The sequence below is a fragment of the Rhinoderma darwinii genome, chromosome 7 (genome assembly GCF_050947455.1).
Source record: "Rhinoderma darwinii isolate aRhiDar2 chromosome 7, aRhiDar2.hap1, whole genome shotgun sequence".
NCBI lineage: Eukaryota > Metazoa > Chordata > Amphibia > Anura > Rhinodermatidae > Rhinoderma > Rhinoderma darwinii.
Genome location: NC_134693.1, coordinates 37,918,215 through 37,935,106, shown reverse-complemented (window position 1 = coordinate 37,935,106; position 16,892 = coordinate 37,918,215). Strand labels below are relative to the sequence as shown.

The following is a 16,892-nucleotide window of genomic DNA, read 5'->3' as shown; positions in this document are numbered from 1 at the left end:
AGTATGTGTTTAGTTGAAGGGTGGCAGATTCTCAAATGTTTTATAATCGGATTACTTTTACTTTGTATTCTACAGGTGGAGCACTTGCATAAATTTCTTTTCTTCCGGTTTTCCATGGGCTTTGTAGACAGCATTATTGCCAAATGTAAGTCCTAATCTGGACCTGGTTATGTAATCTACCACTGTACTGAATGGCTACCTTCACCCAGAATACACACTTGTTAGTTGCGCTGCACAGTCTAATGTATTGATATATACTGCACTACAGTTATTGCTGCTTTAAGGTTTGATAGTGATCAAGATTCACACACCTTGTATGCACAGCAATAGACATTTTCTTGTTTTTGTAATAAAATGAGTGAGCGGTTGTCGCAGCCCAGCCCTGTCCCTAATACTGACATCACTCTGTGATTATAATCCATTATGCAGGCCACCTAAGTTGGGATACCCCGCGCTTGTGGCAGCATGTTACCTTCATCGGCATCGAGTGTGGAGAGATGCTCCTGCACACTTGGCGGTACACACATGACATCTGAACAACCCCGTAGAGTATCATGCATGGGTGCTATTCTAATAAATAAGACCCGTCCACAAAAGTGTAGAATGGTTTCCGCGACACCTGTACCACCCAGCGTGCAGGAGCATCTTTCCACAGGTCGGGCGAGAGATTACAAGTGAGGGTACACTGGATGTGTAATGTATAATATGGCTATCATGTGGCAAGTTACCACTATAGCTACTTTATCTAGGTATCCGTACTATACTGTGTCTGTAGGTTCACAGACATGACAACTGATGCACGTAAAAGCAGTGCTTGCTGCCTCTGTACCTGTTATTTATAAAATCGTAAAGTTACTATTTTTCTAGTTATTCACTTTATACATTTTACTGCAGATCTTGCAACAGTCGTTGGTTATCTGGTTGTCAGCCGTCCATTCCTTACACCAAATCACCCACGACATCTGACCAGCACACATGCGGAGCTCCTGGAGGTGAGATGAATGTCATCAGTATGAGGAGAGACTTTTCCATCTGTGTGATGATTGCTGAGTCTGATTACTTGTCTGTCTCTGAAAGGATTACTACCAGAGTGGGAGGATGTTACTAAGGATGTCTCAGGCACTCGGAAGGATTGTACTAGCAGGACGTGAAATGACCAGGCTGTCCGGGTAAGATCTTCCTTATAACAAACGTAAGGGATGATCCTGTGTAGCTTAAAGTCTCCACTAAAGCAGCCATAATAAAGGACAGCTAAAGTCCACAGAACTACTTTAACACCTAAGCGGTAACCATTTGCGCATTCCGTCGTGCATGTAAGCGATTGTGATCATGCAGGCTTTTGTCCCGAATGACCAATGGGGCACACGCTGCAACGGCTAGGATCAGAGAAACCTCCAATCCCGGCCATTTAACCCCTTAAATGACCGCTGCATTTTTAAGTGATTTGACAGAGGGAGGGGCTCCCTCCTTCACCCATCGGCAGCCCACAATTGCCGACTGCCAATGGGTTGCTATGGCAGCCAGGGGCCTTTGTTAGGTCCCATGTACTCCAAAATAATACCAGTGAAAACGACACCTCGTCCCGCAAGAAAAAAAGCTTACATATGGCCACATTGACGGAAAAAAAAAAGTTACGGCTCATGGAATGCGGCGATGCAAAAATAAAATATTTTCTGTTCTGCAGTACCAACCTGCCAATAAGCTGTTTCAATATCTGCAACTGAAACGCTTCTTCGGTACACTAGTTAAAAATACTTCCCAATCTTTTTTATTTTTTACTTTTATATAAAGATGTCATTCTGATCCATATGCCCCGGGGCTGATGTTAACCCTCTGTTCATGTCTCCTTGCACCTTGGTCTCTAACCTTTCCTGCATATTCTCGCTGGTGCGAAGAAGACCTTGTTTTCCTGAATCTCAAAGGTTCCAGATTTGGGAAAGCACTAATCGTAGCCCCATAAATACATTCGTTCTAGAAACCTCTTATAAAGTGTTATTGCGCTGGTACTTTGTGCCAACTCATATTTCATGCGGTCCTCCCCCGGCTACCCTTCAACTTGTTTTGGAGGTATTACCCCTGGTGATATGTTACACGTCTGGTGGACTTATTGGCTTATTGGTATAAGTTACTCGGCTTAACCTTGTCAGAAACCCAAAGGGGGCCCCCCTCCACAAAACTATTGACAGCGTTCCCCTGAGCCAAGCTGAAACCACATACTCTTAATTTCACTAAGATCATGCAACAAATGAACTACTAAATGATTAATGGAATACTACGGTAGTTGTCTTATCTAGAGATTTTGTCACCGATTTTACATTATTGCACAATATTATGTACTGACTGGACAACGTTGTGATTTGGTTTTTGAAAATGTAATAAAAAAAATAAAAACATTTTGTATCGGATGCAATTCTACAAACTGTTCAACCATCAACATATCAGACTAAAATGACAAACCAGAACCACAATTTTTTAAGAAAGTGTTTGCGGGAAGTTGCGAAGAATCACCTGTAACTGGCGGATCACGCTATGCACACCGCTTCAGGCTATGCACACCGCTTCAGGCTATGCACACCGCTTCAGGCTATGCACACCGCTTCAGGCTATACACACCGCTTCAGGCTATGCACACCGCTTCAGGCTATACACACCGCTTCAGGCTATACACACCGCTTCAGGCTATACACACCGCTTCAGGCTATACACACCGCTTCAGGCTATACACACCGCTTTAACTGACAAATGGTCGAAAAAATCAAATCTGACTTATAACTTTTTCCGGAGACATCGGTCGTATAAAATTTTTAAATGATGATCGCCCATTTCATCTAATGTGTATGACCAGCTTTAGTCTGGCAGCTTTTTGCTTTATCTGTAATACTTTCCGCAGAAGAACTCCATTTAACATTTCCAAAAATAGTTTTTAGTGCATTGCCGGGTATTTGTACTTACATTAAATCTCAATAGGAATACTAAGGTTTGTTATGGATTCCACATTGGAGTGCACTTAATGTGTGACTGCGTGTGCTGCTATCCTACTGTCCCCTTTTATAGAAATGATATGCTCTATTCTAGAATATACAATAGAGTAGATATTTCTTGTAATGATGAATAAACTGTAATTATTGTATCTGTCGCCCCTTTATAGATTCACAGCCAGGATCACAGAATTCATGCAAGTGCTAAAAGATCTAAATCAAGGGAAATATGAACGAACAATGGTTACTCAACAGGATAAAGGTAAATAAACCAATGTTGTAATAAATACAGGTCCTCAAATCTATAGACTCCTGCAGTGATGACAAATTTCCTTTGAAATTCCAGAGTCTGATTGTCTTCCCCGCATTACCTTAATACCTGGAAGTGGAAAAGTTATCAACGCTGACAACATCATAAAGTATGTTTTGCGGGTTGGGTTTTCATAGGTACATCTGAGTATCTGCAATTCTACCAGGAGAATGGTGGGGCATGTTAATTGGACCACATGGTAAACCAAGGGTGAAGAAAAGCCCATATTTTCAGACCAACACAGGAAATGCCAGATTATGATTTTTTTTTATTGGAACATAACGTCATGGTGTCCATCATTTTCGCTAAGCTACAGTATTTTTTCAGGCGTTTTTGATGGAATCTCTGATAGAGACTCCTAACAGAACCTGCAACGCAGATGTGAACGCAGCCATAACTGGGTACCTCCACTGTTATAAACTATATAGATACAGCAATACTGTATGTGTTGGTGGTCATTTTTATTTATTTTGTCACTTTCTTCATCTACTTTTATTTGAGAATTACTGGCTGCTAAGCTATCTTCGTTATCTCTGAAAACATTAATATTCAGTTGTTTTTTTTTCAGTTAAACAGTATATAAGTGATTACACATTGTTTTAATTTTTTCACAAGTCAGGAAATATTATAAATTAGATTCTAATTTGTAACATTTCCATGTGCTGGTCACTAGAGGGAGCAATTCCCAAAATTTCAGCATTGCAATGTGGTAAAGCAACCTCATTGCTTTATGCTGCAAATTTGGGGTAGACACACTCGCTCTAGTGTCCTCACACAATCCCCCCTTCCTTATTCTGGCTAGTGCCAGGAGAAGGAGGTGGTTGAATCTTCAAACCACCTACACTGTGTGCTGCCATTTTCAGTGCGAATGCACAGTGTAGGAGGATGAGATACAGTCGTAATCAGACAGTATAACACGCACATAATACACACATCACATACACGAACATAACTTACCTGCTCCTGCCGCCTCCGCTCCTATACCTTGCGTTTTCGCTGTGGACCGGAAGTCGTCATCTTACTGTCCGGCCGCGGCTTCCGGTCCACATGAAAATGGCGCCGGATTTCGCTCTGCCGAAGACCTTCCTTTTCGTCTGTGTGGGAGCGGCGCATGCGCCGTTCCCACACAGACGGCGTACGCTATAGTGAATGGAACGGCTGCCATTCGCATTCTCTATGGGGTTGTATGTGCCGTATTCCATCTCTGTATGTGTCGTTAATCGACACTTACAGAAATGAAAAAAAAAGGCAGCCCCCATAGAGAAGTAAAAGTGAGAAAAAAGTAAAAAGTAGAACACAAAAACACAAATAAATAAAATGTATTTTAATAACATACTAAAAGCAATATTATATAAAATAAAAAAATTTTGCGACACCTTCCCTTTAATAGTCTGTAGTTAGTTTTAAACGTCCACAACGCTATTTAAGGTAATCAAAAAATTAAGAGGAGACACAACTCGCTGAGCTACGCTGTTTCCGTAAGTCCCATAGAACTGAATAGTAGTTACGGAAAGAGCGTAGCTCGCATGCTACTGCCATTCACTACTATGGGACTTACGGAAACAGCGTAGCTCAGCGAGCCACGCTGTTTTTGTAATTCCTGACCATATAGTCAGGAAGTGGCCGGATGGCAGCGAGAGCAGAAGAAGGTAGAACATGGTTTAGGGGGCCCAGTTCTAGAGATGGATGCGGGTTCCAGGGGTGGGACCGCATCTATTTGACATTTATGACACATCCTGTGGATGTCATAAATGTCCCTCATGGGAAAACCCTTTTAAGGCATAAAGGCAAAACATCCAGTGCAATCAAATGGCCCTTAATCAAGGACCTATGTTGCCCCATTGAGTGAAGAGACGACCAAACCAGGTGTCTCTAGCCAAAGGGCCCGTCATTTTTCATACACATTCCTGATTCCCTATTTAAGGTATACATGTTTTTCCATATTAAGCAGCCAATTAATTTTTGCTTTCAATTCTTGTATGGTAGGTGTGTTTTTGTCACTCCCGTTTTTGTTCTATAAATTTTCTGGCCATGTAAAGCATTATGGCTACTGCTAGCCTGATATGCTCAGGAATCAATGTATCTAAGATACAGAAAAAAGGGCTTAGGACTGTCGACAGACTGTAGATTGAGTTTATCGTATCCAATACCACCCTCCTATATCACTGACGTTTGGGGCAGTGCCACATCATAAGGAGCAAAGTTCCTGGGTGAATTTTACATCGGGAGCAAACCTCACCGTTTTCAAGATCTCTACTACTTGTTCAGTAGGAAATTGTTTACTTCCAGTGGATAAAATCCTGTCCATGGTCATCTGATGGACACACAGGTGAATGGCTCGTTACATTACGTGTATCAGAGCTGTGTCTTTTACTGATTCCAGCACCTGTGTGTCCATCACATGACCACGGACAGGATTTTATCCACCCGAAGCAATGAATGTTCCTACTGAATAACAGGCAGAGATCTTGAAAACCGTGAGGATTTAACGCAGAAAGTATATTAGAAAATTGTATAACTTATAATTATACAAAAATAACATTAACTTTCTGAAACCAGACAACCCCTTTAAGCCTATTATGTTCTTGGCTAATGTAAAAACGTGAGCTCGAGATTCAGCCGTGTAAGCATGGGGCAGCTGGCAGGCCATATTCTGTTTTTGAAACTGATCAAATTAACCCCTTGGATCTCTACCAAGAGTTAATGGCCATAATCCAGCTTGCTTACAGTCTTCATACCATGATAGGCCCTACAACCCGAGCAGCCAAGGAGTGTCCCAAATAGCTGTAAATCGCGTACAACTTTTCAAGCTCTGCATGTACCGGATACGCCACCACAATCTATGTATAAGATATAAGGCTGGCACATTTTTGGTATGTCTTGAATTTGTGATCTTCCGGTGCCTCATACAAGCCTGACCACATAATGTTAAATAATCAAACTACAGAAATCTGTGTGATCATCCCTGTCCAAAACTCTGTTGTAGTTGAGCTGCCAAATAATATAGCCAGGGATTTTGGACTGCCAGGCTCTTATTATAAAGTCATAGATCTAAGAAAGATATTAACCTTGTAGTAAAAACATTGTAAGTGCCAAATGGGGGGCATTATCTGGTAGATATATTTGGGGTGTCCAAACCACCCTAATTAGATTGGTTCTATCCACCACCAATAAGTACAGTTTGCGCCATGCCTCCATTTTAATAAGGGGGTTACATTTAATTTTTCACGTTTATCCAATCTAAGAGATTTGTATCCCTAAAAATATTTAAAAGAAGTAGGGAAACCTGAATATAGTCAATGACCAAGTGCAAGAAGTTTTAATATCGCGTTATGTGATCATAGTACGGGATTACAGCGTGGTGAGAATAGAAAGGGAGAACTTGCATCACTATGATGGATCAGGAATGAGCAACACACACGTCAGGTTTTTTATACTATATTGTATAGTCACATGTACTATAATGTAGTGGTATATTTTTGTTTCATCAGTTTGATGTACTTATGTGTTTGCAAATATTTTGTATTTTTAGGTTTGATCATGTTCCGCTAGCAACACCAAATGGAGATATTCTAATCAGAGACCTAACCTTTGAGGTAAAGAATGCTGCTTATTTTTACCCCTGAAATGTTACCTGTACATCCATCTCATATTAAACGCCCCCCCCCCCTCCCTTCCTCCTGTGACCTCCATATGGACAATAGTTGTCTTCATGAGGCAACCCCTTTAATAAAGCAGATGGTATAGGGGGGCTCCACACCACTTAGTGCTGCTTCTTTCAGGGAAAATCAAATGATCGGACAGACAAAAAATTGATCTTGGTACAATTGTTTTGTCTCCATTTTCCCCAATGACAACAATGGGGGACTCATACCCTTTAGACAAGAAAATTTAATGTCTATTGCCGGCTTAAAGGGTTTCTTCCCCTTGCAAGTGCTACAGCCGGAAGCTCACCTAATGGCCTGTTCACATCAGTGTTGGGCTTCCGATCATCGATTTCGAACAGCCTTTCCGTCTGAGGAACCGGTGAACGGGAAGCCAAAAGCAGACCATAGCTTCTGTTTGCATTACCATTGATTTCAATGGTAATGCTTCCATTGCAGTTGGTTTTAGTTTGTTCCTGTAAAGTATTATTTAATTTTTTTTCATGGAAACCATAGCACAGTCGACCGCTATTGTTTCCGCTAAAAAAAAAACCTGAAACTTTACAGAACGGAAACCACCGGAAATCAACTGCAACGCGGAAGCATTACCATTGAAATCAATGGTAATGCAAACAGAAGCTATGGTCTCCGTTTTGGCTTTCTGTTCACCGGTTCCTCCGACGGAAAGGTAGAGCAAAACCTTTGAACGGAAGCCCAACGCTGATGTGAACGCACTCTAGGACACCTGTAATGTGACCATTTACTTGTTGTATTTTTTTAAATTATAAATGTCATATTGATTATATACACACTTGTCCCTGACTTTATCGAAAAGTTTGTACTTCTTGTTCCGTACAGGTGAGATCTGGTACCAATGTTCTTGTCTGTGGGCCAAATGGATGCGGGAAGAGTTCCCTGTTCCGTGTTTTAGGAGAGGTGAGTTTTCATATCATTAAGGTTTAGTTCATTGTATCTCTCCATAAACACACATGCTCACACAGATACATTTCTCACATATATTGAGTTTTTGTAACACTTTCAGGTGAGTTGTAATAGTAAGAATGGCAGAATTGACGGGAGAATACATCCTTCAAAAACGTCGGGTTACACAAAAACGTGATTTGACTGCAATGTGTGAAAACCCCAGTAATGTGCCAAATTATTAGCAGTTTTAGTTACAAGCTGCTTTTCAGAAGAGCATCTTTAATTCTCATGGGCGGCCTGCAAACTACAACCTCAGATGAATTAATACAGGAATAGAAGGTTTGAAAAGAAAAAAAACCAACTAAAAATCTAATTTTTAAAAAACACTAAAGAGGCTTTTAAAGAGACTCTGTCACCACATTATAAGTGCCCTATCTCCTACATAAGGAGATGGGCGCTGTAATGTAGGTGTCAGTAATGCTTTTTATTTTAAAAAAAACGATCTTTTTTCACAAAGTTAGGAGCGATTTAAGTTTATGCTAATGAGCTTTCTTAATGCCCAAGTGGGCGTACTTTTACTTTCGACCAAGTGGGCGTTGTACAGAGGAGTGTATGACGCTGACCAATCAGCATCATGCACTCCTCTCCATTCATTTACACTGCACTAGCGATATAGTTATATCACTATGTGCAGCCTCATACACAAGCCCTAACATTACTACAGTGTCCTGATAATGAATACACATGAAATCCAGCCTGGACGTCATGTGTACTCAGAATCCTGACACTTCTGAATCTTTTTTGTGAGATTCCAGCAACGGATACGAAATCTCGCGAGATCTCGGAGCTAAACGAGATTTGGTGTCACTTGCCGGAATCTCACAGAAAAGAGTCAGAAGTGTCAGGATTCTGAGTACACATGACATCCAGGCTGGATTTCATGTGTATTCATTATCAGGACACTGTAGTAATGTTAGGGTTTGTGTATGAGGCTGCACATAGCGATATAACTATATCGCTAGTGCAGTGTAAATGAATGGAGAGGAGTGCATGATGCCGATTGGTCAGCGTCATACACTCCTCTGTACAACGCCCACTTGGTCGAAAGTAAAAGTACGCCCACTTAGGCATTAAGAAAGCTCATTAGCATAAACTTAAATCGCTTCTAACTTTGTGAAAAAAGATCGTTTTTTTTTAATAAAAAGCATTACTGTCACCTACATTACAGCGCCCATCTCATTATGTAGGAGATAGGGCACTTATAATGTGGTGACAGAGCCTCTTTAAGGGGCTGTCCCAAGATTAAATCTTTACTTTGGTAGATCATGCAAATCAGAACACTTTTTCAATTGGAATCATATAAAAGATGCTCTTGTCTAGATATTGCTGTTAGATACTTGTTATTGCGCCACCTGGTGTTCTTTTGATTCCCTCTCACACTGTCCATCTAAGGTGTCGAATGCTGGTGAGAAAAAGCTGCATTGGCTGGCCTGCACAATAGTAGTCACACTTCATCCTGGGTTCAAATCCAACCAAGGACAACATCTGCATGGAGTTTGTATGTTCTCCCCGTGTTTGCGTGGGTTTCCTCACACACCCCAACAAAGGGAATAACAGGCATGTAACAGCAATATCTAGACACACAGTTTTTTTTTTTTTTTATAATTGCAATTGAAAATTTGTTTTGTTGTACATGATCGAAGACTAAATTTATATTTATTTGTGGGACTATAAACTTCTTATGTTTGTTCTCATTTATACAATAAGTGACCCTCAGGAGTCAGTCACAAAGAAAATACAAATCTTAGCAAAACTGTTAATTTTTTTCCCCCTCATAGCTATGGCCACTTTTTGGTGGATCTCTGACAAAACCTGAACGGGGAAAACTATTTTATGTTCCTCAGGTAAGTTTTTGTTCACATTTATTCTTTACTACTTTAAATCTTGTATTTTGTGTGACAATCATTCCATTATGCAGAAGGTGATTTTATTTCTATCATTTCCTTAACGTAGAGACCTTATATGACTCTTGGAACATTACGGGACCAAGTCATCTATCCAGACACACAAGATGATCAGAAAAGCAAAGGCATATCCGATAAGGTAAGAACATTCCACGGCATTAACTTGTTTGTGTTTTTGACTCCTCCTTAAACTTCTATATGTTTACGCAGGTCCTGAAAGAATACCTTGATAATGTCCAGCTGGGGCAGATTCTTGAGCGTGAGGGGGGCTGGGATATTGTCCAGGATTGGATGGATGTCCTCAGTGGAGGAGAGAAGCAAAGGATGGCGGTATGTAATGTGTCCATGTCTAATGTGTACTTTTATTTTTTATTTGTATGGCCAACTTGGTGGTCATAGACAAACACTGGAGCATGGATGATGATCAACCGTCCTCTAGTTTTTCCTTTTTAGGGGCTTCATTTCCCCCACCAGACTGGAGTATGGAACCACGGATATATATTCCCAAAAAAATAATAATTTGGAGTTCACCTTTGTCACCAAATAGCAGGGTCTTCCCAAAGAGGTCATGGTTGTGTCTAGTAGGATTGTGTGGCCAGATGGATTTTTGTTCCGCCTCTTCCCTTCCTCTCTCTACTAGTGGAGTCCTCTATAGAAAAGTTCACACTGTCCCAGAACTACATCCAGGACTTTAACCGCTCTTTCTGGCCCGTATAGACATCGTGTCCTGTGTTTTTTAGTTGTAAAAAAAGAATATGGTAATATAATGTGGTGTCTTTTCACTAGAATATTCAAATTGTCATTTCAGATGGCGCGGTTATTTTACCACAAGCCCCAGTTTGCGATCTTGGATGAGTGCACGAGCGCGGTCAGTGTGGATGTTGAAGGTTACATTTACAGCCATTGTAGGAAGGTAAGTGAACATACAGAATATAGAAACTTATCACAGGGGATAAACATTACATTGGTGGGGTCTGACCAGAGCACGGTGGGGGCACTGTTGCCTGGCAGTGCTGTGGTCCTGGGTTTGAATCCAACCAAGGGCAAAATCTGCCTGGAGTTTGTATATCCTCATCATGTTTGTGTGAGGTTCTTCCGGGTGGTACCCTGGTTTCCCCCCCCCCCACTCCAAAATCATACTGATATTTGTTTTAAAGGGATTGTCCGATTTTCTGCTAATTATTGTTTTCCAATAAACATTCTGAATTACTACTTCACAGTTTTCAAGATCTCTGCTTGTTTTTATGCAGACCTTTATTATTTACTTCCAGTGGATGAAATTCTGTCCTGGTCATGTGATGGACAGACCGGTGCACAACCCTATTCACACAAGCATGTCCGATTTGTAGCCATAAAAACTCACCATTTTTTTATTTATATGAAAGTCAGTGTGGTTTCCGTGTGTCGTACGTTTTTCTCCTCTCCAAGCACTTCCTGGTTTCGCTTTTTTTTTTCCTGCACTTCTTTAGCAACTGATCTGTGAAAAAGAGACCGCACACAGATGTTGTCTGTGTGCTGTCCGTTTTTTGTTTCCCGTACCCCTTAATGGGTGAGTCTGGTCCGCAAAAACAGACCATAATCGGACATGCTGTGAGTTTCTCATAATGGACACACGCTCCGTGAAAATAAACAGATGTCCCATTGAATTGCGTTCGTATAAAGAAATGCGCTCGTATAAATAAGGCCTCACCGTATGTGTATCACAGCTGTATCTTTAAAACGACCCCAGCACCTGTGTGTCCATCACATGACCATGGACAGACTTACATCCACTGGAAGTAAATAATGTTCCTACTGAATGACAACAAGCAGAGATCTTAAAAACCGTGAGGAATTAATACAGAGATTGTATTGGAAAATTGTATAACTTTTAATTACACAAAAAATAACATTAATTTGCTGAAACCGGACAACAACTTTTAATGTTCTTCACTGAACAAATAAGATAAACCTCTGTTATTCAGATGCAACTTTAGGTTACGTTTTTTCTTTTGGTTGAATAGAAGATATCGTAATGTTGAAAATGAATAGTCTATGAGAAACTGGGTGGTCCATTGTCCGTTATGAGCTTTCCGTGATGGTATGTGAGGTGTTAGTCAGGTTTGGTCATGGTTTTCCTGCTGCTTACTTTTTGTCCAGTCCCATCTTGCATCATACTAGGTTTGGAATTACAAGTGTTAGGGTTTAGGTCCTAAGAGAGTATATCATAATGTTTAATCACCTTGAATAAGTATTACTAAGCTTAAATGTCTCATGAGCTGTTGATGGAGCTACTGCCACAATCATAAACTCCAAATTGTGGAGATGATGAATTCAGAAGGGATGATGTTCTAATGGTCAGATCACTCATGGCATCTTGGCACAACGACCACTTACAGCCAAGTGACATCACATCGGTAGCTTCATGTCGACTGGCACCATAAGAGTGGCCACAGGGTGGCATATTAAATCGGCACAATATTACTCTGTCCTACAATACTACGAGTTAACTCTGTCCTACAATACGATGTGAAATTTAACAGCAACTTTGTCAGAGAATCAATTTTCAATTGAAGAGTAATGATTTTGGGAGATGGAAAGATTAAATACTTTATCTACTCAATCTACTTTTACCATTAAATTAACTGAATAGCTGAAACCTCTTTTTGTCTCATTGTATAGTTCTTAATAAACACTTCTTTTTCTCTAGGTTGGAATATCACTTTTCACTGTGTCCCATAGAAAGTCCCTGTGGAAACACCATGAGGTATATAGAAGTAATTTATGAATTGCAATGTATTGTGCTTTTAGCAGTCTCTGACAGGGCTTAGTAGGAGGATCAATATAGCCGACCTGGAGGCTTCATTTGGTTCCTGGCTGTGATGATCCATCAGCATCCCGTGATCGCATCTTGAGGGAGCGAAGGAGTCACAGAGGGCCCTCTGCCCATCGATCCGGCCATTAGAGCGAGGTATTAGCTGTAATATACAGCTGACATCCGATATGGCAGCGCCTGGCCCCCTGACCGCTTCTTAGTTAACGCCTTCCCGACCCATGATGTGTCGGCACATGAATGGAGCGGGGAGGGGATGATGTTTGGAGTGGAGCGGTCTTACGCGCTGAGCCTGCTCCATACACTGCAGGTGTCAGCTGTGTTTTACAGCTGACACGCTGCTCTAGCAGCCAGGAACAGCGATGGCGCTGTTCCTGGCCGTTTAACTAGTTAAATGTCGCAGTAAATAGCGACCGCAGCATTTATAGGGGTCTTCCCATGAAGGACAGTTTTGACCTATCCACAGGATATGTCATAAATGTGGGTCCCACCTCTGGGACCAGCATCTAGCTCTAGAACGGGGCCCCCTAAACCCCGTTCTAACTTACCTGGCTCCGCTGTCTCCCGGCCACTTTCTGGTTAGGTGGTCGGGAGTTACAGAGACAGCCGAGTGCTCGCTGAGCTACGCTGTTTGCGTAACTCCCATAGAAGTGAATGGGAGTTATGGAATCAGCGTAGCGTAGCATAGCGAGCTACGCTGTTTCTGGACCTCGGTAGCTACAAAAACAGCGTACATGGTCGAGTTACGGAAACAGCATAACTCGCTGAGCTACGCTGTTTCCATAACTCCCATAGAACTGAATAGTAGTTACGGAAACTGCATAGCATGCTACGCTGCTTCTGTAACAGCTATTCAGTTACGGAAACAGTGTAGCTCAGGGAGTCACGCTGTTTCCGTAACTCATCCATGTATTGCAATGTATTGTACCAGCGATCTAACGATCGCTGGTTCAAGTCCCCTAGGGGAACTAATAAAATGTGAAAAAAAATAGTGTTGAAGTGTGAAAAAATATTACAAGTTTAAAAAAAAAAAAAAAACACCTTTTCCCATTTTTTTTCCCCAAGCACAATGTAAAAATATATATTTTTTTTAAAAAATGGTATCGCTGCGTCCGTAAAAGTTCGAAACTATTACAAAATAGCATTATTTGAATTGCATGGTGAACGGCGTAAGAAAAAAATTATTTAAAACCCCAGAATCTTTGTTTTTTGGTCACCACAGCGCTAAAAAGCATGAAATAAAAAGTGATAAAATCGTATGTACCAAAAAATGGTGCGAATAAAAACTACAGCTTGTCCCGCAAAATATAAGCCCTCCCACCGCTCAAACGATGAAAAAATTATAAAAGTTATGGCTCTCAGAATGTGGAGAATCGGAACGAATAATTTTTTTTAACCACTATTTTTTCTTTGTAAAAGTATTAAAATATGGAATTTTTTTCTATTTTGTGTTGTCTAAAACCTGGGTGCGTCTTATAGTCTGAAAAATATGGTAAAAGTATAAATTGCTTTCACAGAAGTGTTATATGAATATACTTTCCTCAAGATAAGGAGAGCATTGCGATTTGTTTTTCAGCTGGTCCTCAATCCTAAGGATGCCCATAAGGAGGTTGTCACTCAACCTTCTTGATAGTTGTAGGCCGGTGTCATGAATGTTCTGACCGTAATAATGCCTACTATGTGCCCCGAAAAATACTTTTGGAAAGCAGTGCTCTGAAAACTAATTGTGTAAAGCAGAGTGCTCCCAGAATACCCCTAATAGTAATAAAAAATAGATATTGGGATGCACTCCTCAATCAATTGGCGTGGTGCTAGTAAGGTAGGGACGAGAATCCCACAATATTGAAAATATATAACCCCAGCACTCACAGAGGTACGCAAAAGATCCAGATGCAAACAAATTTAAGTTTTATTGCAACAAAAGATAGTAAAGTTGAGGTGGAAAGCGACTTGGTAAAGACGTTTCGGCCGAACCTCGGCCTTTGTCACGGTCGCTGTAAGACGATATCACTGGTATGGGTTGTCCGCCGGATATTCCCTGTAGTAATAAGGTGCCTCCAGAGCACCATCATAAGTAATAGTTCTTCTCAATACTGCCCCCATGAGTAATTGGGCTCCCCCAGAGTGCCCCCATGAATAATTGGGCTCCCCCAGAGTGCCCCCATGAATAATTGGGCTCCCCCAGAGTGCCCCCATGAATAATTGGGCTCCCCCAGAGTGCCCCCATGAATAATTGGGCTCCCCCAGAGTGCCCCCATGAATAATTGGGCTCCCCCAGAGTTCCCCCATGAATAATTGGGCTCCCCCACGGTGCCCCCATGAGTAATTGGGCTCCCCCAGGGTGCCCCCATAGCAACCAGTTAACCGGACAGTGTTCAATCCATACTGCAGAATAGACTTAATTCTGTAGTACTGATTTTATTACCACCCGCACGATCTACATGGCACCTGTCCACTACTAATGTGATGCCGATCCGTGCTGTAGATCTTGTGCTAGTTCTCCTTTAAGACAAGGTTTTACGCGGTTCATATCATGATAATAAAGGACCTTTTACATTATATGATTATCATGTAAAAAATTGTTATATCAAGCGAATGTTCCCAATCATTGGGTAGTGCAGACATGTTCAGCGATTTCAGGATCAGCAAGAATTGTCTCGTTTTTCGTTGATAGGACCTTTTTGGATAGTATAAAAAATGTCTGTTCTATCTCCTTGGGCATCTGCTAGCCATAAGCAAAGGAAACGGGAGGAAAGACCAGCTATGTCAAACCATCGAAGTTCCAAAGAACATACGGTTATTATTACATATAAGCCCACGTCTTTTGACCGCTATCAACTCGCTATATCGCCGGTCTGCGCTCGGTTTTAAAAGTATCTTCATGTGTAAAACGACTAAGATGTTTGGATTTAATTTTTTTTAACAATATCTCTCTACTCTTTGCAGTATTACCTCCACATGGATGGACGAGGCAACTATGACTTCAAGCCAATTACAGATGAAACAATTGAGTTTGGATCTTAAAACTTCTAATTCAGAACCAACTTGTGGGAAAACGAAACTTTGACCCATTTTTCTTAGCAGATTTATGCCTAATTTTAAGCAATTGTAGTCTAATATGTTAATGTAATTATTAACACTACATCACTAAGGTACAATGAAGTCCTCCATGAGGTTCAAATCAGCGGATCTGATTACTCTAAACAAACATCAACTACTGAGACTTGCTTGGCTAGTGGATAATGTGTCCAGTTTTCCAAGAAGGAGTGAAAGGTCTGGTCTATCCCTTAGTTTTTGACATTAAGTCCCTAAGCTTCCCCTCTCCGCATTGACTGCTCTGTAGCCTGGGACTAGAGGTGTTTCTTGTGATTGCAGTAAAACACGTTTAGCGTCCTTTTTTTTTATTGTTTTAAATTAATCTCAGGTTATAGTTTGAGATAATGCAGAAGAAAATGGATAATATGCACTTAATCATAGGATTTACGATGGTTCTTGTAATAATTATGCCAAAAGCAGGACCGGGGTACCACCGAGAAAAAACACTGGATGGTTATTGCTTTGCCGGGTTGTAATGTCTGCTACGCAGGCTACGCACGTCCCAGAGAACTCGGCCAGGATCGGCAGGCAGACGTAGGCTACTTGTATTCCATAGGGTATGTCTGGACCGATGCTTTCTGTCTCTGATTTTCTATGTAACAGATTTACACGTCCCTCGTGCAGATTTCAGTGTATTTTCCATGTGATTTATTATAACCTATTAATTTAAGATTGTAATTAAGGATGAATTTATTTCTGTTTAGCAGGAGATCACTGAGCTGGGTAACAGACCATTTATTGTGAACGTGACTGGGCTGTAAGGGCATTAACTGGAAAAGTTTTAACATTGGAATATCATACACGATGGCATGCACTGAGTAATGCAATAAATGGGATCTGTGTAAATCCTCTTCTGCTGTGTTTCTGAAGCCTTTCTTTCATTTACATTGACTTTCCATGCTGGACCTTTTTTTTTATTAGGGAGATCAATTACAATGTGTTGGGTATAAATTCCATTACGGTTACAGGTTCTGAGGCCGAGAGTCTTTGCAATGCAACGGTCACGGTGCCAGGTAAGATTTTATATGGACGTCCTCACTGCCATGCCGAATGTTCTACAAACGGTTATCAAAGGGACTTACATACAGATCATTCCAACGAGTATGTGTGACTAAGGCCAAGTTCACACTTTGCAGTATTTCTGCACTTTTTTTTTTTTTGCCG

At 41.0% G+C, this 16,892-nt stretch overlaps 1 protein-coding gene across 1 annotated transcript in view; it reads left to right on the top strand.

Moving 5' to 3' along the window:
• ABCD3 (ATP binding cassette subfamily D member 3) overlaps positions 1 to 16,579 on the top strand; it is a 44,631-nt gene extending 28,052 nt beyond the window's left edge. The window contains exons 11-23 of the mRNA XM_075833183.1: positions 76 to 145; positions 895 to 992; positions 1,078 to 1,169; positions 3,149 to 3,240; positions 3,325 to 3,397; positions 6,821 to 6,884; positions 7,791 to 7,868; positions 9,695 to 9,760; positions 9,870 to 9,959; positions 10,031 to 10,150; positions 10,629 to 10,733; positions 12,510 to 12,566; positions 15,579 to 16,579. Of these exons, the coding sequence (XP_075689298.1) occupies positions 76 to 145; positions 895 to 992; positions 1,078 to 1,169; positions 3,149 to 3,240; positions 3,325 to 3,397; positions 6,821 to 6,884; positions 7,791 to 7,868; positions 9,695 to 9,760; positions 9,870 to 9,959; positions 10,031 to 10,150; positions 10,629 to 10,733; positions 12,510 to 12,566; positions 15,579 to 15,656 (1,083 nt within the window). The 3' untranslated portion in view covers positions 15,657 to 16,579. The remainder of the gene's footprint in view (positions 1 to 75; positions 146 to 894; positions 993 to 1,077; positions 1,170 to 3,148; positions 3,241 to 3,324; positions 3,398 to 6,820; positions 6,885 to 7,790; positions 7,869 to 9,694; positions 9,761 to 9,869; positions 9,960 to 10,030; positions 10,151 to 10,628; positions 10,734 to 12,509; positions 12,567 to 15,578) is intronic.
• The last annotated feature ends 313 nt before the right edge of the window (positions 16,580 to 16,892 follow it).